Source organism: Thamnophis sirtalis, unplaced genomic scaffold, assembly GCF_051295495.1.
Source record: "Thamnophis sirtalis isolate CommonGarterSnake01/CBP01778 unplaced genomic scaffold, rThaSir2_p1.2 scaffold_3, whole genome shotgun sequence".
NCBI classification, from domain to species: domain Eukaryota; kingdom Metazoa; phylum Chordata; class Lepidosauria; order Squamata; family Natricidae; genus Thamnophis; species Thamnophis sirtalis.
This window is the reverse complement of record NW_028261383.1, coordinates 164,300,646-164,323,122: the sequence shown is the minus strand read 5'-3', so window position 1 is coordinate 164,323,122 and position 22,477 is coordinate 164,300,646. Positions and strand designations below refer to the sequence as shown.

Here is a 22,477-nt window from a genome sequence, read left to right as displayed (position 1 = left end):
GGGTCATGTGATCGCCTTTTGCAACATTCTGACAAGCAAAGTCAATGGGGGAAGCCAGATTCACTTAACAACCATGTTACTAACTTAATAATCGCAGTGATTCATTTAACAACTGTGGCAAGTAAAATGGGACTAAACTCACGTAACCAATGTCTCACTTCGCAACAGAAATTTTGGGCTCAGTTGTGGTCGTAAGTCGAAGACTACCCGTACTTGAATTATGTGCCATCAAGTCATTGTTGACTCCTAACGACCACATATATTTCTCCGTAATAGCGTGTCCCTTACTTGCTTTATCAGGTCTTCTAATAGTGCACCTATCACCACTGCAACTGTGTCTATCCACCTTGTTGATGGGCATTCTCTTCTTCTCTTTCCTTCCATTCTTCCCAGCACTGAACCTTCTTTAGAGAACTAGATCTTTGCATAATTTGTCCAAAGTAGATGAATTTGAGCCTGGTCATCAGTGCTTGGAATGAGAACTCTGTTGATCACTCCAAGCACAGAAGGCAGGATTAAAGAATTAAAAAAAATTGAGGGTATCTTTGCTGCCATCCATGGTTAGATTTTTTTACAGTTTAGGACTGTAACTTTAATGCAGAGGTCTTAAAACCTGCCAACTTTAAGACTTGTGGACTTCAACTCCCAGAATTCTCCAGCCAGCTGGCTGGAGAATTCTGGGAGTTGAAGTCTACAAGTCTTAAAGTTGCCAAGTTTGGGGATGCCTGCTTTAATGTGTAGTTCTTGAGTGGAGAGTGAGGGGGGGGAAGCAAGCACATCTCAACAAAAAATAACTCCACGCAACTCCTTCAGTAACTGAGGCAAATGTTATTGCTTTTGCTCAGATCAGATAACTTCTGCACTATCAAAGGCCTCTCCATTTTCCATGAGCCAATATTTTGCCCCTCAACCCACTTCTCATATTTTACTAGAAGTATTTAGTTATATACAAGATCATCTTCCTTCCATTGCCAGGTCCTCACCAATCTTTCTACAGTGACACGGAGAGTTTGGGAGGGAGCACTGAATGCCAAAGCTTGGATTCACCCACATCTAGCCCAGGTGAGAAGAAATTCCCCTTTTGCCTAGAAAATTAAGTAAGTTCATAAAGAAGAGATGGGAGGTGAAAGCTTTATTAAAGTATTAGCTGAAATCTTTATAAATTACAGTTACATTGGAAACAGACTGTGGCATTCTTTCCTAATCTATAGCCTTATTTTCCTCAGATACTGCTTTTTAATAGATTGGGCATTTTGAAGATTAAAAACTGTTTGTCTTTTAAATGAATATATATATATATAAATCCTGTTTTTTAAAAGCACATTTTAAATTGCAACTTGGTTTCTCTGTTAAAGCTGACCAAAGTCATTTTAGGCATCTTGATTCAAATTTATCCTACCAAGGAATTTTTTTAAAGAAAAAATTATAGCGGCAGTATCATTTTAAATGACTCATTAGATCTAGTAAGTAAGATCTTTATTACGGTCAAAGACCAGCAATATACATTTGTCTTTACACTATATTAAAAATACTAACATTAAAATATAATTAAAAGTATTTACATTAAAAGTGGATAATAACATTGCGGTCCAAAGATTGTTAAAGGTATGTCCAGATAATTGGTACAAGATGGTACTATACTGTAGCCAATTTTTTTCTTATGGACATTGCAGCAGCACAGAACTTTGCCACTGCATATGTGATAACTGGGTTAGTGTCCTGGAGGAGAAAGCCTAGATAAAAATTGTCTGCCCTCCCTGGCAATCTCTCTAATAAGGGGAGAATATATGCAGACCTACAAGCTCTGTATAGCTCGCAGTGTAATAGTACATGTGAATTATCTTCCACTTCTCCTTTACCACATATACAAACGCGTTCGGCTATAGGTGTTCTCTTATACCTGCCCTGGAGGAGTGCTGAAAGAAGAATGTTAAATCTGGCTCTGAAGAAAGCTATTCTTTGTTTTGGAGAAATCAGGTCATTTAGATACTCTGGTTTCTCTTCAGATCGTATAAATCTTTCGCCTTAAATGATTCAAGATCATGAAATTAATGCCAAAGAATACATCAGTTATATACTGGAAGCCCTCTGAGAACACATGCCACCCTTCTTGTTGCAACTAGATGAATTGTTTACCTAATCAGAAAACTAGAGGGGGTGGGGAAGGGGGGAGATTTCCTAAAATGAAAGAGAGAAGAAAAAAAAACAGAAACTGTACCTGAGCTCTGATTCCACTTCTGCAATACTAATGGCTGAATTTTTTACATTGTACTAAAGTCAGAGATCAGAATTAGAAACTTTTGTGGGAATGTTGCTGCACCAATGGTTGGATGTCTTCCTATGAAGTCACTAGAAGAGTTTATGATGTCACAGAAAGCGGCAGAGCTGATGTTTTTTCAACCTGCTTATGAGGATTTTAAACCACTGGAATTGAAACCCTGTTCCAGTTTCCCCTTATCCTCCCAGATGGTCCGAGATGCTGCTACCAAATTTTGGAAACGTAATGCCAGAGTGCTGGAAAAGGGCTGTGAATGAGCTATTAGGTGGCTGTATTCACGCAGCCATAATGTAGCTTGTTTAATTAGGACTTTATGAAATTGTGTATTAGGTATCATTATGTATCATGATTATATAGGATGACAATTATGGTTATTATGAGTACGCTTCTCTGATGTGTGAACCCAGCCATAGCCTATATCTAATCAAACCAGAGATGTAAGTCTTGTTATCAGATGCTAAAATAAAATATATAGATTGCAACAAATTAAATTACAGTAAACTTGGCATTCCTATGTGGAGGGTATTAGGATGCCTATAGAAAGGTCCTTAAAAATAATGTTTTAATTAAAAAAAGAAAAGAAATTAGAAACTGACCAATTGCAGAACAAAGGGGCAGCCTTTGCATCATCTTTATTATCAGAGTTATTTTGAGGTCCCTCATGGGCCCTGTGAACATTTTCAAAAAATAAAATGGTCAGGGGAGACTACCTCTTGTGGTAGCCCCCTGAAAATGTGCCCATCTGTCCAGATAAAACAAGTATAGCTTCAGAGGTATAGAAAATAGGGGTGGGACAGGAAGCTTTGGTGATTTTTTTTTTAAAAAATGGCTTCTCCTAGCCCAGTGTTTCTCAACCTTGTCAACTTGAAGATGTCTGGACTTCAAGTTGACATGGTTGAGAAACACTGTCCTAGCCACTGTGACAGCCATTGTGGTGTTGCAGAATCCCCCCTCCCTTGAGAAACCACCTACAGTGAATGTCTTAAAATTTCAAACCTGCCTATCAACTCTGGAAGGCTGGGGCTGAGGCAAGAGTTGGTCCTTATTCTTTTCAAACTCATTTTTTAAAAGCCAGTTTAAACAGTTGAACATGTCTGAACTGATTTGATAGTTAAAAATGACATGTCTCCCCAGTTTGGAAATTCTTGAGTTGCATTATATTGACAATGGAAATAAATCTTTCATGAATGCTAGCTCTAGAAAAGCACATTATGTTTTTTCACATTACAAATTAATTTTGCAGATCTCAGTGTGCAGTCAAATTTAACTGTTTGGGGTTATTTTAAGCAGCTTCCATGATTTTTTAAAAGATTATCTTGTCCAGAATGCAGCCGCGCAAGCGATTGTGGGTGCACCTCGGTACACCCACGTTACACCTATCCTCCGCGAGCTGCACTGGCTGCCTATTGGTCTCCGAACACGCTTCAAGGTGCTAGTTGTTACTTTTAAAGCCCTACATGGTATCGGACCTGGGTATTTGAGAGACTGCCTCCTGCCAATTACCTCCCTACGACCGATTAGATCCCACAGAGTGGGCCTCCTCCGAATTCCATCTGCCAGCCAGTGTCGACTGGCAAATCCCTAGAGGAGAGCCTTCTCTGTGGCTGCTCCAGCCCTCTGGAACGATCTCCCCGTGGAAATCCGGACCCTCACCACCCTCCAAGCTTTCCGCAAAGCCACGAAGACCTGGTTGTTCCGGCAGGCCTGGGGCTGACGAATTTCCAGCCCCATTTGAAATGTTATGATTGTTGTTGTTTTAGTTTGTTTGTCTTGTCCTATTTTGTACCCCTTTCCCCTTTTTGGTTGTGAGCTGCCCCGAGTCCCTCGGGAGTGAGGCGGCATACAAATTAAATAAACATAAACAACATAAACATTATTTATTTCATATTCAGGGCACAAGAAGTTGCTGAAAGCTCCATCCACTGGAACGGTATCCTCTTCAGAAGACTGTGAAGACAAAGATTTGATACAAGCCTATGACAATGGTAAGAAGCAAAAGAATTATATGGTTTGACAGAATAAGAAGAAAACCAGAACTCTTCATAGCCTGAGAAAGGAAACAGAGATGAGAAAACTATAGTTAGAGAGCTCCACAACTTATAAATGCATACTCCCTATTTTCTTGGTTTTTAATGAAAACATGCCAAGGATTCTTCCTGTTGTGATTCCCACTTTACACAATTCTACCACACGTGAATGTTGTTAATTACCAATAACACTACTTTGAGCTTTCCATTGCCCCTCTTTTAAAGACTTAAAGCTTTTTGAAATCAACTGCCTCAAACTTTCCCGTCAAAGTACCTCTGGAATCTTATTCCCTTAGAAGACCTTCTCTTTTTATCACTCTTCTTCCTGTGGTCAGGCTATGCTAGATGTTGCTCTGTGGTCCACTCTGACCTTTCAACTTTCAGATCTTCTTCTTTTCCTTTATCTTCTGGGCACTAACCATTATTGACTTCATACTCTGATATCAACTGTCATTCACAGTGTAGTGCTTGACCTTTTATTTCCGCTAGCCAGAATTTCTAATCAATCACAATATATCATCATCTAAGAACCAGTGAGGAAAGATTTCCTCACGCATCTATCACGGCCTACTCTTCTTTTTTTTTTCCTGGGGTTCTTCAATTCACTATGGAAGTAATTGACATAATTGTAAATCTAAACAAATTAATTACTACTGTTGCTTGACAGCTTTGCGATTGTGTGATTTTTCACACTGCGTTTGGAGATTACCCTTGTGAACATTGTAGGATGTAACACTTCTCTGCCATATCTAATATGTTATTTTATCCACTGGGAGATTCAGCCATGAAGCAACCTCTCCCTTTTGGGAGGTTGAATTATTGAAGGAATATTTTTCCTTGGAGTATGCAACATTTTTAGATCACAAAATAGGAAACTTAATAGTGGTCAGGGTCTGCCCTTTAACATTTGACCTAGTAAATACAAAATGGAATGAATCACATTACATATTTGACCATGGGCAGGATTTCTCCTATTTAGTAATGGGGGTGAGTTATTTTAGTTTGATTTAATTTGTTTTAATATTATGTTGAACCTATTAGCAATTTACCGTATTGTTTTGTGTGCTTCCTCGTTCAAAATCAGGCTCATGATTTTGGAACTCTTCCTATTTGAGATGGGGTATACCTTAAATATCTCCATATATATATTTTTCACAAGGTGGGAGGGAGGGTTGTATCTGTACATTGCTCTTCAGCAAATATTCATTGTTCTTGGGGGCGGGGGGATGATGACCATATCTAATAGAGAATAATGGACCTCATCCTTTTTTCAGATCTAAATGATGTTGCATCTGAAAATGGCTTGTCCCATTATCAGTTTAAAAAAACAATCCTGTCAAGTGCTGCTCAGACTCATCGGCTGAGAAAACTGAGGGGTCCTTCAAAATGCAGAGAGTGTGAGAACTTCATGGTCAATGGTATCGAATGTGAAGAAGTAAGTGAACATGAAGGGAACCATTTTGCTGCAAAATGGTCAAACAGCCTCCTACTCTCATCAGTGCAACCAGGGGTGGGTTCCTGCCAGTTCTGACCTCTTCTATAGAAGAGGTTCCACAAATCTACAGTGCCGTTTAGAACCGGTTCCAGCTCCCTCCCCCCGCTTGTCCGCACATCATCAAGATGAAGAGTGAGAGGAGGAATTATGGGAGTTGAAGTCCACAAGTCTTAAAGTCTGTCAAGTTTGAACACCCCTGGGGTTTTTTTTCTAAAGGGTTAGGGGGTGCAAGGATCTTGTAACTTTACAGCTTTAAGACTTGTGTGCTTCAAATGCCAGAGTTTCTGAGCCAACATTTTGGTTGCTAAGCAAGAGCGTTGTTAAGTGAGTTTCACCACATTTTACAAGTTGGCCACACCCACCAAGTCACATGGCTGGCAAGCCAGTCCCACCCAGTCACATGGCCAGTAAGCCACTCCCAGCCAGTCACATGGCCGGCAAGCCACTCCCACAAAGTAGGCCACACTTACAGAAGAGGTTCTAAAAATTTTTGAAACCCACCACTGAGTGCAATGTATGACAAAAACATTGGTAGTCAAAAAACGTGTCAAAGTCATTGTTACTTAGGCTTCAATGGGATACTTACATATATAGAGATATGCACAAGAAAGCTAACTTTTCAATAAATAGGTATACATCTAAATCTATTAAATTAATTCAATATCCTGCCATGAGATGCGATCCACTGAGCATGAAATCATATCCCCAACCCATATTAACCCTTTAGTAGTTACGTATCTTTCAGTGGGACTTGTCTGCTGATTTGGAAATGTAAGAATAACAGGCATAGGAAAGATTCAGTGTGTGTTCTGACTTGCAATGTGCTAGGTGGGTGCAGGAATAAAGGATGCCAGTCCCATTCCAATTGGGATCAAGTCTAGATCATGGTTTGTCATTTGTCCATTTCTGGCCTTATGACAAGCATCTCTGCAGATCCAGTGTTTAAGGTGTAGTCATTTGAGTTGATTGCAGAGATTATCAAGAGTAGTAAGTAATCTGGGAGAATTTTCATTTCTGTAAGATACAATACATTTTTGAAACAAATATATTTATATTATTGAAGAACAGTAAGAGTTGAAAGAACTTTAAGCTTTAGTTTCAGTCAGTATGTTCCAGAATGACATAATCTGAATTAGTTAACACATATTTGGCCCATAATGAAAAATAGGCAACTAGGCTACAGTTTTGAAGAGGTCTAACTTTTGTTCTTTCCTTCTGTGTTCATTGATGCTACTAAAAACTCAGCAGACATTAAGCATCGATGTCAGGTGCTCCTTCGTTTAATAATCAAGAAAGAAACCACTCAACTCCATGCTTTAGAATTAAGTTTACTTTTACTAATTACAAACGATGAGAAGCAAAGCAAAGCTGAGTCTGAGTAAAAAAGGCGCGAAAGCAATAGATATAATGTATAATTCAATCCCCTCCCCTTGGCACCCCATTTCATAGTCCAATAATAATTCACCCAACCGTCAGGTGGGAGATGTCTTCAAAAAACATCATCAGGCTGGAATGCTGGACAGTTGGCCTTGGCGGGAAACTCCCTTCTTCCACATGTGCAGATAGATGGTCAGGATAGCTCCTAATAACAATCCTCCAGTACATAATGATTCCCCTCCCAAATACCATGTCTCCCCTCCCCGTTTCAATGGCAGCCGAAAAGCAGCAGCAAAGCAGAGGCTGACAATCGATTTGAATTTTTAATCACCTCTTCAGACAACTAAGTTAAGTACTGGGAGGAATAGACTTCATGTTTCTATATAGTAAAGCAAGAAAATGTGTTATGTAAGCGGACAAACCGGTGGCCTGTTACAAAAGCTCAAAACATGGTGGTTTAAGAAATAGCTATTTGTTAAGACTGATCCAATACCTCAGGGTTTGTTTTTTTTCACAGTGCCTGTTAACCTGCCATAAAAAATGTCTGGAGACCCTTCTCATCAATTGTGGTCATCAAAAACTGCCAGCCCGGGCATCGCTATTTGGAATTGACTTCAGTGATGTGCCAAGGGATTTCCCAGAGGAGGTGCCATTTATTGTGATGAAATGTACATCAGAGATAGAAACTCGTGCCTTGGGAGTGCAGGTAACTCATTCTTCTATGCATACAACAGTTGCATTCCAAGTTTTATTCCTGTTTCAAGGTAAGAGCAGGAACAAAATTTTCATTCCCATTCCTAATACAGAAGACGGAATTAACAGTCACCTATGCATGCTTTACATTAGTCCATTTCTGTGGAAGCATAAAAATCTTCAAAAATGAGAATGGCAAGCTGTTTAACAGCTGGAGCAAACATGTCTGACTACACCTTGGTCTGCATATAGAGCAGAATTTTACATATATTGTAATTCCAGGATCCTTACGTGTGTTGTTATTGTTACATGCTGGTTTTTCATCCCACTGTTAGCTCTGAATTTCAGATTGAACAAACTATATCTCCAGGTTTCTGAGCTGGCAGAAGTATATTTTCTATACTAAATTAACCAGAGTTTGGTGTTCTAGCATTTTATTTTATTTATTAGAACTTGTCAAACGAAAACAAGAACAAGAATAAAAGGAAAAAAATACAACACCAGGGACGATAGGCACGATTGTGCACATGCACAATGCTCTCCTCCGCCTGCATCTCTATTTCTGAATCAGATCGATGTTCCGGTTGTCATTTGGGCACCTATGTATATGCGTTGTTCCTCAAACCAGCTTCCCATGATTTGGTCTCCCTTTGCCTCTCCTCAATGCAGGGAATATATCGCATTAGTGGGGCGAAAGCACGCATGGAGAGATTGTGCCAAGCCTTTGAGAATGGACGAAGGTTGGTGGAGCTGTCAGAACATTCACCCCATGACATCACCGGAGTCCTTAAACATTTCCTTAAGGAGGTAAGGAATAAAAACAAAGAGTACGCTTAGCGCCGCATTTCCCTACAGCTGAAAGTGGTTTTCTGAGATGTGTCTCTTTAGCTGTGGGAGTTCGCAAGATACTGATATTAAAAGACAGCTCACAGTTATTCCTTCCCTTACAATAAACATTTTGCATTGCCCCCAGCTTTCACAATCCGAGGGACTCGTATATGCTGGTCTATGGCTAATTTGATTGACCGATTGATTGACTCATAGACATTATATTAATTGCAGTTTACATATTATTTTTCAGATGTACTCTTTTTGCATCTATTCTTATTGTCCTCGGTTTTTTGTTTTTTTTTAAGCACAATCTCTTATGTGGTTTGCATCAGAGAAGGATCTTCACTGGTAACTACTTACTACTTTTAACTTCCATTCCCATGTTACAAGACATTTTCAAAAAATAAGGTTCTGATCTTGGCCTCCAGGGAACAAAGACCATTCACTGTTCTATATGATGTCTGTTTAAGGTTCTCTCCTCAGTGTTCTCTTCTGCAGATTAAACATACTCTGTCCTTTAACCATGTTGGAAAGGACTTGGTTTCTTATCATTTTGGTAGCCATTCTCTGAACTCATTCCATATGTGGACCTGGCTAAGGCAGAGTAAAATGGAACAATAACCTCCTGTAATCTCTGTAATTTACAGTATCTAAATAGCTGTCCATCTGAGTGCACCAATCTGCGCAGCTCACAAAAATATATCCTCAAATTTGATTCAACTTTTTAGCTGCTGCATCACACTGTTGTTTTATGTTCTACTGGTGACTTATTAGAACATTAAGTTTCTTTTGACATGTACAGTAGTTCTCAACTTACAACAGTTTGTTTAGTGACTATTTACAGTTACAATGGCACTGAAAATGTGACTTATGACCTTTTTCACATTTATGACCATTGCACTATCCCCATGCTCATGTGATCAAAATTCAGATGTTTGGCAACAGAGTCATATTTATGACGGTTGCAGTGTCCTGGCGCCATGTGATCCCCTTTTGCGACCTTCTGACAAGCAAAGTCAATGGGGAAGCCAGATTCACTTAACAACCATGTTACTAACTTAACAACTGCAGTGATTCACTTAACTATATCAAGAAAAGTCGTAAAATGGGGCTAAACTCACTTAACACATTTCTCACTTAACATAAATTTTGGGTTCAATTGTGGTTGTAAGTCAAGGACTACCTGCACTACCGTCAAATTAGGTCTCACCTTTTTGTTCTTACATGTTTCATTTCTTCTCCCCAGATGCAGACTTTACATTTCACTCTGATAATTTTCATTATATTTATGGTATTTCAGCCCATTGTTAAATTTTATCCTGTTTATTTCAGTTCAGTTATGCTGTAACCTGTCTAGAAGATTTTTCTTTCTTTCGAAAAGTTAACTGTTCTTCCTCATATTCTACATGTGCGTAACAGGGGCCCTGAGTTCATAAAGGAAAGAAGTAAAGTTCTAGAATTTGTTTGAAAAACCCAGAATTCCATTGCTGCATAGAAGATAGCTCAGGGCATGGACACATCTTCCTTAAGGGGGATCATTAAAACTCAACAGTTCAGTTTATCTGACATTCTCAAATGTTGAACTCATGTTTTGAAATATATATGTCATGTGAGAACACTGAGATAGAACTATTCTCTGAAACTGGGATAACATGGCAGGATCCAGTAATATGATCAAAATTTAAACCCAAGGAATCTCCACCGGTAAAATATTATGATGCATATTTTGCATTTTTTTGCTACAGCTTTCCAGCCCTGTCCTTCCATTTAAACTTTATGAAGATTTCATGGCTTTCTCAAGAAATTTGCAGAAAAGTGGGGCTAGTTCTGAGACAGATCCCATCAAGACCGCCAAGGATTTGCTGAGCAAATTACCAGCAACAAATTATAATACTATAAGGCATCTTATTGCTCATCTGTACAGGTAATGAAAGAAATAGCGTTGAATATGCAGTTTTTGTCTTGGACAAATTACCTCTGTTAAATTAATCTGATCTGGATATCATTTTTATTGCCAACAAATCGACTGTAACTATTACCAGTTAATTCTAATCATACCCTTTTTAAAAAAATGGATGTAAGTTAAGAGAATGGGGCAGTGACTTGGAACAAAGCAAAAAAACGTTATTTTAAGTGACACAGAAGTATATGGAATTACATTAATCGAAAGTATAAAAAAAGATATTTGGTAGAATGATGAGGTGAAAGAGATTAAGGGCGATTGCTGCAGAACTAAGAATAACATGAAGACATCCTGTAGAAAGTATTTAAACTCTTTTACAAGTATAGGAATGCATGATCTCACTCTCAACCTGTAATTGGCCCACTACAAAGGCAATTTCCACCTAATCTTTTATTGTAGTAGTATTCCCTCCTCCTCTTTATTGCACCAAGCCCTTTGTTCTTGCCTGGGCTATCCGCCTCCATTTGAAAGGACTTTGCTGTCATAAATGGGTGAAACACTGCGTTTTTGTCCTGCCAGTTTCCCCTTTAGTTGGAGTCATAGGAAGAATGATAAAAAATACATGCTTCCTTTCTCTTTTCCTTTTTCCTCCCCACTGGTCCACAGTTGGATGTGCTAAATGGGAAGATTCTAAATACGAAAGGAAATCAACTAAGGGGATGGTACAAATGTCTATCAATGAGAATCCACATCCTCAGACCTACCCAAAGGGAAAAAAATGCCCAGTGGTTGTTTTCCTAGCATGGGTGAGAAGAGTAAAGAACTAGGGGAATCTAATCAATCAGGGCTGGACAGGACACCTGGCAGCATCATTTCCAAAACTGAAGAAATGGAAAACAATTTCATAAGCTCTACATGGGGCAGCCCTTGAAGAGCATTTGGAGACTTCAACTTGTCCAGAATGCAGCTGCGCGAGCGATTGTGGGTGTACCTCGATACACCCATGTTACACCTATCCTCCGCGAGCTGCACTGGCTTCCAATCGGTCTCCGGATGCGCTTCAAGGTGCTAGTTATTACTTATAAAGCCCTTCATGGTATTGGACCTGGGTACTTGAGAGACTGCCTGCTGCCAATTACCTCCCAAAGACCCATTAGATCGCACAGGGGTCGGCCTCCTCCGGGTTCCATCCACCAGCCAATGCCATCTGGCTACGACCCGGGGGAGGGCCTTCTCTGCAGCAGCTCCAGCCCTTTGGAATGAACTCCCCGCGGAGATTCGGACCCTCACCTCTCTCCCGGCTTTCCGAAAAGCCGTTAAAACCTGGCTATGTCGGCAGGCCTGGGGTTGATGAGCTCCCTTCCCCTCTCGACAGGTGTGGTTGTTGGTTATTTTAAATGTCTGTCTTGTATTGTATGTTCCCCTTCCCGTTTGAGTTGTTCGCCGCCCTGAGTCCCTTTAGGGAATAGGGCGGCATATAAATAAAATAAAACTTCAAAATTCAAAAACTTCAACTTCAAACTTCAACTTTTAGCTGGTTTCTGCACAGGAGACACGTAGCTTAAAACAATCAAAGCAAGGAATGGTTAAAATTAGAAGAGACACACAAAATGCAATGCAGTTTTGATAGAAAAATAAAGTTGTTTTGGGAGTGGATAAAAACAGCTTAAGAAGAAGCCCCTAGCATGGCGAATGGAATTAAGAATAAAAACAATGGAATTATTTTTAATGAAATTGAAGCCGGAATCTTTTAGATATTTAATAATATGTTGCTGCAAAGAAGGATTTGCATGATATGTCATGGGATGGGACTGCAATAAGTATTATGTTAATGTCCAGGAAAAACATTTGAAAGGAAAGTCAGAAATATTTTGAGAATAATGAAGTATAAATCTTTATTACGGTCAAAGACCAGCAATACACATTACTTTTTTACAATATATTTCAAAGCATGAAATTTTCGGAGAATAATGAAAATAATAAATCAGCAGGTATTTATACTTTAGATATTTTTATCCCACATTTTATAAATCTCAAGGGAATGGACATAACTAATATTCCTTCCTCCTCCTATTTGCCACGACAATCCACTGAGGTGAGAAGGGCTGAAAGACAAGGATTGGTCCAAAACCAGCCAGCCAGCTTTCAGGTCTCAGGTGAAACTAGAACTCACAGGCTTCTGGTTTCTAGCCTGGTACCTTAACTACTGGATCAAACTGGCTATCTAGGTTTAGATAGTATATTTGAGAGATATTAAAATATTAATGTAATTTGTTTTCACTGTGCAACCTATATGAAGGCTGTGCCTGTGACTAACAACTGGAAGAATACTGTGCTTTAATTCCCTTGTAAAGAAAAGGAAAGTTAGGAAACAGGGGTTGACTTGCATAAATGGAATGGAAAAGATTGATTGCTTTTGCCCAGAAATGGAAAAACAAATTAATTCCAAGCGAAGATGAAATAATAAGAAAGGTTATGGATTGTGCCGAAATGGACAAACTAACTAAAGAAATCCAGGGAAAAGAAGAATCAGAATTCTACCAGATATGGGATAAATGGTATAGGTTGGATGGAGGAAAGAAACAAGAATCAGTGAAGGAATATAATAAAACTCAAAAAAACAATAGTTATGAGTAAAATAAGAAGGTTAAGAATGGTGAAATCCAAATGAAATACAATAGGAGGGGAAATAATATAAGGTGAGCGGTATCGATTGATGATTGCTATTATAAAGAACAGGAAGTTCCTGTTCGTATTGTATTGTATAAATGTGGTGCACGTCTATTTTTTGTGTGTATTGTACATGTTTGTTAATAAAAATCTTAAAAATTTTAAAAAATGGAATGCTTTCTTTGGGAAGAAAGCCTTCAGAAATGGGACTGCAGATGTCAAGGAAGAGAGTCTTCCTGGAGGTTGACATTTCCCTGCATATGAGTTTCCAACTCAGGTTGGCAATAGATCATGCTTTATCTATGTACTGCTGTATGTGTGCATGCTTCTAGAATGTTCTGCCTCCTTTGCCTCCACTGCAGAAGTGGAGAAAGTGGGAGAGTGTATGAAGTGTCATCAGTGACAATAGAGATGACAGAAGGCTTGTCTTTGGGACAGAACAAGGCTTCAAAATTGGGAAGCCGCAACTCATGATGGGTCCCTGACAGTCTTTTGAAAGAAGCAATTTTTCTGGAAGGTGCAGAACCAAGTAAGCAGAGGGAAAAGTTAGAAGCCATTTTCCTTTCCAGCTGCATGTGCTTTTTGTATCCAGCCCAAAATAACCAAGAGCTGCAAGAAGATAATGTACATTCTATTGTGTGCAGCCAGCAATTTGCCAATCTTGCTGCAGAGGTGCAATCAAAGGACTATTTTCAGGGTTAGACAGAAATCTCAGGACTGAGAGGAAAAAACAGTTATTTTTCTGTGTGTGCAAGAGCTTTGAATTAGACATCCACCCATCTTTGAGACTTCAGAAAACCAGATTAGCGTGAAATTTGCTGTCCCTTTTGCCAGTCCATATGCTCACTCTCTCATCTCTGCTCCCTGTTGTCTATGGAGATTCTCAGTCATCCAGGTCATGGTTGTCCCAAAGGTGCTTTTTAAAAAGGCAACAGGACTTTCTGGTTTTTCTTTGAAGAGGTTTCACTTCTTATCCAAGAAGCAATAGCAATAGCAATAGTTAGACTTATATACCGCTTCATAGGGCTTTCAGCCCTCTCTAAGTGGTTTACAGAGTCAGCATATTGCCCCCAACAACAATCCGGGTCCTCATTTTACCCACCTCGAAAAGATGGAAGGCTGAGTCAACCCTGAGCTGGTGAGATTTGAACAGCCGAACTGCAGAACTGCAGTCAGCTGAAGTAGCCTGCAGTGCTGCATTTAACCACTGTGCCACCTCGGCTCTAAAGAAATGTCTTCAAAGTAAAACAAGAAACTTCAGTTGCCTCTTGAAAAAAAGCATTTTGTGTCTCCTCCCAGTTATTATCAATCACCTAATTTGCCTCTAAAATGATAAAACCTAACAGATTTTTGACAGCTTGAGACTGCCCTTGGACAGAATTGGAATATGGGCTAAGATGTTATAGTACAGCTAAAAATAACATGATCATTCAGGACAAGATGAAGACAACATCAAAACATGAGCTTTTCTGAGGATATGTTTCTGGCATGGTTAGATGCAAGAGATGAGCTAGTCATAACAAAGCAAAAATATTTGTTGTTATTTTAGATATATTACAGCAGGGGTAGAAATTAATGGATTTAACTGCCGATTGCAGATAATAGCATGGGAACACAGAATTGATTCTGGAGTCACACAAAAACCATGGTGAAAGTTCTCATAGTGTGGTATAAACTCCTGGTGTGAAGAAGACATTTGTAGAATAGAGGATGGGATTATTGAAATACATAGCAAGAACCAGTAGGAAAGAGGAGATTCAAAATCTGTATGTTGGCACAATTGTTTTCACACTGATACAATGAAGTGAGTTGTTCCCCTATATAAATATTATACAGGGGAAACATTCTTCCTTCTAGATGACGATATGCAGAGATACTGCGTTGGTTGACATTTATGTTGCTACATTTTATTTCTGATCATTTCCGCCCCTGCATAATTATTGATGTAAGGTTGTAAAATGGATATTAATGTGTATGTAAAAAGGTGTGTGTGTGTGTGTGTGTTTGTATGTGTATATGTATCTATGTGTAGATGTATGTATGTGTACATACAGACAGACACACACTTTGGGATAGGATCTCTGGTAAGTGACCGGCATGGGAACTGGAAACACAGTTTGGAATCTACATGCCGTTATGTTCTCTATCCATGAAAAAGTATTGTGCCCAAACTTTCTAACCCTTTCTTAACCCTGTACTTTTCTTTTCAAGGGTGGCTGAAAGCTATCAGGAGAACAAGATGTCCCCCAACAACCTAGGCATCATCTTTGGCCCTACTCTAATCCGGCCTCCCTGTAATAATGATGTGTCCATGTCATGCCTGGTGGATTCAGGATACCAGTCCCAGCTGGTTGAATTTCTTATCCTGAACTATGAAAAGATATTTGGGATGGATGACCTGCCTTCAGCTGGACTCTGTGACTGTGAAAACTCTTTGAAACAGGCAAATACTAATGAAGTTCTTTCAAGCAATCAAAGACTTTCCAATGCATCTCTTGAGGTAGGAATCGGGGATGGCCTGGCTTTAAGTGAAATAAATGAGCCTCTTTGAGCAATAGACTGAGATAAATGGAAAACTGGATTCAAGCTACCCAACCTTGAGTGGCTATGAGCTTTTAGTCCCCTGAGTCCAGATGTTATTTCATCTGACTTTGGACGGGCTGGCACTCCCCTAGACAGAGCTGCAATTTGGGATCCTCCTGGACTCACAGCTCCTGCTTTTTGCCCAGATTGGTCCAGCATGCCAATTGCACTTTCTGGACCAGAAGGTCTTGCATGTGATTACCCATACCTTGGTCATCTCCTGTTTGAATTACTGCAATGCACTCCCAATGGGACTGCCCTTCAAGACTACCTGGATACTTCAACTGGTCCAGAATGCAGCAGCACATATGGTAATGGGTGCCTTTGGGTTTGCACGTGTAACACCTCTGTTCCTTGAGCTGCACTGACTTCCAGTTTCTTTCCAGGAGTAATTCAGAGCATCTTTAAGTACTGTACGACATAGGGACACATTGCTTGTGGGTCCACCTTTCCTTAAGAACATTTACCCATCCTACCAGATCAGATAGGGTGGGCATGCTCTTAGTCCTGTTATTGCAAACCTATGGCACACGTGCCCAAAGTGGCACATGAAGCCATGTCTCTGGGCACATGCGGCCTTGCTTGTTTGTCTTTTGGGTTTCTGCCACACATGTGCATGCAACTATCAGCTGTCCGCACGCATGGCAGTACCGAAAACTGGTGTATGCATGCACACTGGTCAGCTGATTGTCGTGTATGCATGTATGCTAGAATCTGGAAGTTCAGCTTTTCTGGAGTGCGGCCCTAATGAGTGCGCACATGTGTGTGTGTGACATTTCTGCCTGGCCTTTTTGGCATTCGGTACCGAAAAGGTTCGCCATCACAGTCCTACTCCCTTCCTTTAGATTTTGTCATTTTATAGGAGCTAGGAAGTATGCATTTTCTGTGGCAGCCCCTCCCTGCTCTATGGGACAGTCCGTCCCCTGAAGGTCAACAGGCCGATATCCTCCTAGCCTTCTCCAAACTACTGAAGATCTGTTTTTTTCCCCCAAGTTCTGGGATGAAGTGATTGCATATCTTGGCACCAACTTTTTGTTTTTAATGTGATTGGCTTTTATAGTTTTAATGTGGGTTTTATCTTGTTTTGATTTTTCATTGGGAGCCATCATGTGTTTCTTATAAGATGGAGCAAGGCTATATGAATGTTTTTTTAAAACACTGCGACTTTTCTCATTCTGCATAAAGCACACTGCCAGCCATTCCATGCATGTCTCTCTAAGGTGCCCCCTATAATATATTCCAAAGAGGCTATAAAAAAACCTGCCTAATTGAAGAAGAATCAGCTTGTAATTGTTATTAGTATTATTAATATCATAGGGCAGATAAAGGGAACCTATATAGGAATTGCACTTCATTTTACTCAGACAATAATCCTGTAACCTAGGTTGGAGTAAGAATGTGTTTCTTGGCTAAGTCCCTGATCTAACCCCAAAAACATTACACCAGATATGTATTTCAAATATGTAAGAGAAGCAACCTAGAACTAAGAAGAAATTTCCTATCAATTAACCAGTGAAACAACTTGCCTCCAGAAGTTGTGAATGCTACAACCCTGGAAGTTTTAAAGAAGAGATTGGACAACCACTTGTCTGAAATGGCATAGGGTTTCCTGCTGAAAAGGGGGTTGGACTAGACCTCCAAGGTCCCTTCCAACTCTGTTATTCTAAATTCTAAAATATAGATCCTCAGTGTTAGCAGAACTAAAGGGTTGAGTGGATATTCTGTCATTTTCGTTTTCTCAAACTACATCTTTATTTTGATATTTTAAGGTACCATTAAAATTATTATCATAAATAGAAATAAAAATTGGAAATACAATGGATGTTTCTCTTTAGAAAACCTATAACGCTAAAAAATTTTCAAAAAGCAGCACAGATTTTACTTTAGAAAATAAAAAATGTCTAATATCACCCTACCAATCTCTCACACCGCTTTCGTGCTGCAATTAGGTAAAATTGGTGGAGAAACTCAGCCCAACAGATTCATAGCAATATTTTTCCCCCCAAACAGAGCTCTGCCTCCAAGGTATGTTTGGGTGAAGATGATTGTAGAAGTGTGGACAGTTCCTTCATTGAGGTCAAGCAGAAAGACAGCGAGGAGCAAACTGTCAACCCCGTAGGTAATTTTTCTTCTATAGCAAATTGTTTTTTAAAGGAGTATAATGTTGAGAAATCCTCATTCTACCTCAAATGATTAATTATCTGAAATATCATCTTCTTCGGAATGAGAAACGGCAGCATAAGGCAGTTCTGAAATTCTAATTAATGATGCCATCTAAACTGAGTTAATTAGGATGACTTTGTCTTCCCAGTGGAAGAGAGTTTTGAAAAGTGACAGCATTCTCCTAAAGGATGCACAGGATGGAATACCTTAATGCTGAAATTTATAAAGGTTTAAACTATGTTATATGAAAATCACATATAGGTACAAAATGGAAAGTGATCATATTTACATGCCTGGCTGCAAAGCTGGCTTCATTTAAAACAATTCTAGGTAGGAAAGGCCAGGAATTGTCATGTTGCCACCAACTATTTCCACCCCAAAATTCTTTGTAGGAGAAGAGCAGGTGGAGCTAGGAGGCAGAGTTAAGTGCATCACCACTTAACTTTATAGTCCTTGTGTTCCCACAAGAAATTGAAGTCCAATCCCTCCTGAATTCTGTTGATTTTTTATCTGGCAACAATTCAGTTGACTAGATTCTTGTGTATTAGCTGGAATAAATCTTCTATACTGCAACTTTTCTCATAGTCCTGATTCTTTGTATCTGGCATTCTTTGAAGTAAAACCAGGGCATGTTTTCCACAAATTGTCTGCTTAACTATTATGCAAAAGAGGATGTTGAGGATGGAACTTTTGGGCAGGTTCAGCTGGTCTCTTATGTTTTAGGATAGCAAACAGCATTAATTGATCGGAGTCCGAGATGCAGATACATCAATAAAAAATAAGACGGCTATAAAATATAGATGGTTGATGGATTTGGTCTTTTATGAAATACCTATAACAGAGTTTGTGGCATATGCAAAAAAAAAAAATTGTAAGAGATCTGTGTTATCTTATACCAGTCAAAGTTTATGGAGAGTGGACAACAATGTGCTTCCTCAAAGAATCCAGCTAATCTTTCATTGCTTTTAGAAAAACACCATGTGCCTTTAAACTCATGGACTTCTGGGTCATACATGGAACATGTATCATGCCTTTCCTAATTCTTATCAGATTCTTTTTTTTCTTCTCATCCAGAGCTGAACAGGACAAATGACATAGAACTGCAAGACTTTATACTTGATCCAGAAGCTACTCTCAACCCACAATCCAGGGGACGCTTCAACCGGATGCCAATAAAACATACCCGTACCATCATCCCCCGAGTTTCCAGTCTGCCCCTGCTGGCTGCTGTTTTGTCTAATTCAGAGGCAGCCGGTAGCCGCTTGGAGGCAAGTCCAAGTAGACGCAGTGCCTCACCTGATACCTCTGGAAAGCGTAAACATTTTGAGATCACACCAGAAACTGCTAGGATTGTCTCCAAGCTGCAGACTCAAAATGGAACAGAAGATTATTATCAAGCTCAGCTTGGGGCAGCTCTCCAGGAAAAGCCTCTGGATGCAGTGGTAGAAAATAAGACTGAATCCCGAGCTAAAATATTGCTTGGGAAATGAACTGGGCAAAGGACTAAAAGATATTCTGAAATGCATACATCACAAAACATCAGGGCTCTGTAGTGTATTTGGAGAACAAACAAACCAGCCCTGACTAAGTCTAAGAGGAATAGGACTGTTTCCAAAGAAAAGGGTGAACTAGAACTGAGTCGCTGAGATACTAGAAACTATAAACCCAGTGAAGCAGACTTTCAAAAGGGGAAGATTACTGCAAAGGCACTGTGGGGAAGCAAAACATTCCTAGGGAAAGTGGTAGGAATTTTGCAGAAATGGACAGAGAGCCATGGAAACATCTGTTCCCAATGGCCAGATGGTAAGAGCATTCAAGATGGTACAGGGTTATGTTTGACAAGGATAATGTGACTGTGTTGAAACCACATGATGGAAGTTTTGATCAGATTACTATCTGCAAAAATGTATCCCGAATGTTTAAAATGATCAAAATGATCACCAAAGAAAGATAAATTCTATGTAAATTGTGCAAAAAAACCCCTCTTTTGAAATCTTGAAATGCCATTTCTCTAGCTTCTGAGCAGCAACATGTTTAGGCATTATCAATCCTGGAAATGTACTTGTTTTTTTAAAAAAATGAAATTTATTTTTGGGAAGCTGAGTTCTGTATTAATTGTATGTATCTGCGCTTTTTTTTTTAATCCGTTTGTACAGAACGGTCTAAAAATAGCATTGGCTAAACAGTGTAGTGGTTCTCTATTGAGAACTGCTAATATTAGGAGGAAAGCATGAAAGAGTATATATAAGAAGGCAATGGTATGTTTCTTGTAGAGAACGCCTGGATAAGGAGATGGGGCAGGGCAAGTAGAGGGTTGATACGGTGTTGCTGGAATATTTTCTTATAAACATGTTAACACCTATAAGGTTCTCTTTGTGTAGAGTTGCCAATTGGACATGAATGTTTATGGGCAACTTCCCACTATATATATTTCTTAAATTCCATCAACCGTCTCTCCTCACTTTTTGTGTAACATAATTGGTTGAGTGTAATTGGTTGAGTTCACACAGTGCATTAAATACTCTGGTGTGTTTTAGTCTTGATTTGATTAGGAAGCTCTAATGCTTGGTTTACACACGATGCTAAGGCCAAAATCATGGTTTACAAACCACAAAGTGTGTTTATATCAGTGCTGGGTTCCTACCTGTTCAGACTGGTTCAGCCAAATCGGTAATGGTTTGGGGGCCTGGGTTGCTGGAACCGGCAGCGACCCAGGCCTGCCATACCCCCAAACCGGTTCTCTAGGCGGCACCATAGGTGCCACCATTTGTTTTTTTGCTTCTGTGAATGCACAGAACAATTTTTATTGTGAAGCACCCACGAGTGAATTGGCAGAAGTGACTGCCGGAATCCACCCCTGGTTTATATATACCTAAACATAATGTTTTACATAAAACATAATCCCTAGTGGTGTGTAACGGAGTGAGCTCCCGTTACTTGTCCCAGCTTCTGCCAACCTAGCGGTTTGAAAGCACCTAAAAATGCAAGTAGAAAAAGAGGGACTACTTTGGTGGGAAGGTAACAGCGTTCCATGCACCTTCAGCATTTAGTCACGCTGGCCGCATGACCACAGAGACATCTTTAGATAGCACTGGCTCTTCAGCTTTGAAACGGAGATGAGCACCGCCCCCTAGAGCTGTGTGTGTGACTAGCACATATATGCAAGGGGAACCTTTAACTTTACCTTTAAACATAATGTGTTTACAACACTGTATGAAAATGGTAAAAGAAACAGTTGGTAAGAGGACAGATTGAAGAAGCCATGGCAACGTCAGCTCCCATATCAATAACAGATGTGTGCCTGATCATTATGGGGAATCTGCTACTAATTGAAACTTCTGATTCTATGTATATGCACTGAAATACGTGTGTGCTTATGTAATTTTGCTGGCAAACTTCTCTCACGGAGATGCTCAAATGCCCCATTCATAGAATTTGCCCTGCAACAGTGAAGTTTTGCTCTGATGAATTAGTGGGTTTTGAAGCTTCTCAATAAGCCTGTTAATAGTTCCAAGAATCCATTTTCTCTTGTGACCAACTTTTCTAAATAATATTTTGCAAATCACTAGGCAAATGTATATCAATGCATGGCAACTAACACAGGTTCAGAATGTGTGTGAATTGTCGGGATACCATTACAAATGTATTTGTTGCTCTTTTTGCAAATGAAGAGGGAACCTCCTGTTTATCAATTCAGAGAGGACTGGAAAAAACTGCAGGCAGAATAGATAATCCTCAACCTACATCGTGATGGGAGCCTGTCCATTACAGTTGCAAGTGCTGAAAGCCCTCCACCCACTCCTCACCCACTCCCTGATGTAGTTGTTTTTAACGTGTGGGTCACTAAGCAGAGCATAGGGTCCTCAGGTGGCGGAGGCCCTGGGAGAACAAGCCCAGGCCCAACTGGCCTGCTCTCCCAAGACTTCCCCTACCTGCAGAGATACTCCACTCTCCACTTCCCTGCTTTTCTCCCACCAGGTCCCCTCTGGCCTTTCCACCCTCCCCCTTGTGGGCCTCTCCTCCATCCTAAACCCAGTTGTGTATATGCCTATCGAAGATATCTGCGGCTCTGGTGGTTTCCTCAGTGCTGCGCAGACTGCATTGGAGAAGTAGCGCAGAGCAGTCCGTCCCTTCTTCCAGAAGCAGACGCCATTTTGAGGTAAAGGCAAGGAATAGTAGCCATGCTGAAAATAACAAGTCACTTTTGCTCCCTTAAAATGGCTTACACAGCACTGAGGAAAGTTCTGGAGCTTTCCAGTGCTGCGCAGATTGCATTAGGGAAGCAGAATGCAGCAATTCATTCCTGGGCCATGTGGCTACCTACCTCCTGGAAGTGACTGCCATTTCAGCATGACCACGAGGAATTTTGGTCATGCTGAAAATGGCAGCCACGTCCAGGAGGCAGCCACCTAGCTCAAGGATGAATGGCCTGCCCTCTGTGCTGAATACAAGGAGGT

The 22,477-nt window shown here is 40.0% G+C and overlaps 1 protein-coding gene across 1 annotated transcript in view; it reads left to right on the top strand.

Moving 5' to 3' along the window:
- GMIP (GEM interacting protein) overlaps positions 1 to 20,540 on the top strand; it is a 78,237-nt gene extending 57,697 nt beyond the window's left edge. The window contains exons 13-21 of the mRNA XM_087710687.1: positions 976 to 1,062; positions 4,171 to 4,263; positions 5,580 to 5,740; positions 7,695 to 7,883; positions 8,540 to 8,677; positions 10,447 to 10,625; positions 15,486 to 15,774; positions 17,868 to 17,976; positions 19,095 to 20,540. Coding sequence (XP_087566813.1) covers positions 976 to 1,062; positions 4,171 to 4,263; positions 5,580 to 5,740; positions 7,695 to 7,883; positions 8,540 to 8,677; positions 10,447 to 10,625; positions 15,486 to 15,774; positions 17,868 to 17,976; positions 19,095 to 19,510 — 1,661 coding nt within the window. The 3' untranslated portion in view covers positions 19,511 to 20,540. The remainder of the gene's footprint in view (positions 1 to 975; positions 1,063 to 4,170; positions 4,264 to 5,579; positions 5,741 to 7,694; positions 7,884 to 8,539; positions 8,678 to 10,446; positions 10,626 to 15,485; positions 15,775 to 17,867; positions 17,977 to 19,094) is intronic.
- Positions 20,541 to 22,477: the final 1,937 nt, after the last annotated feature.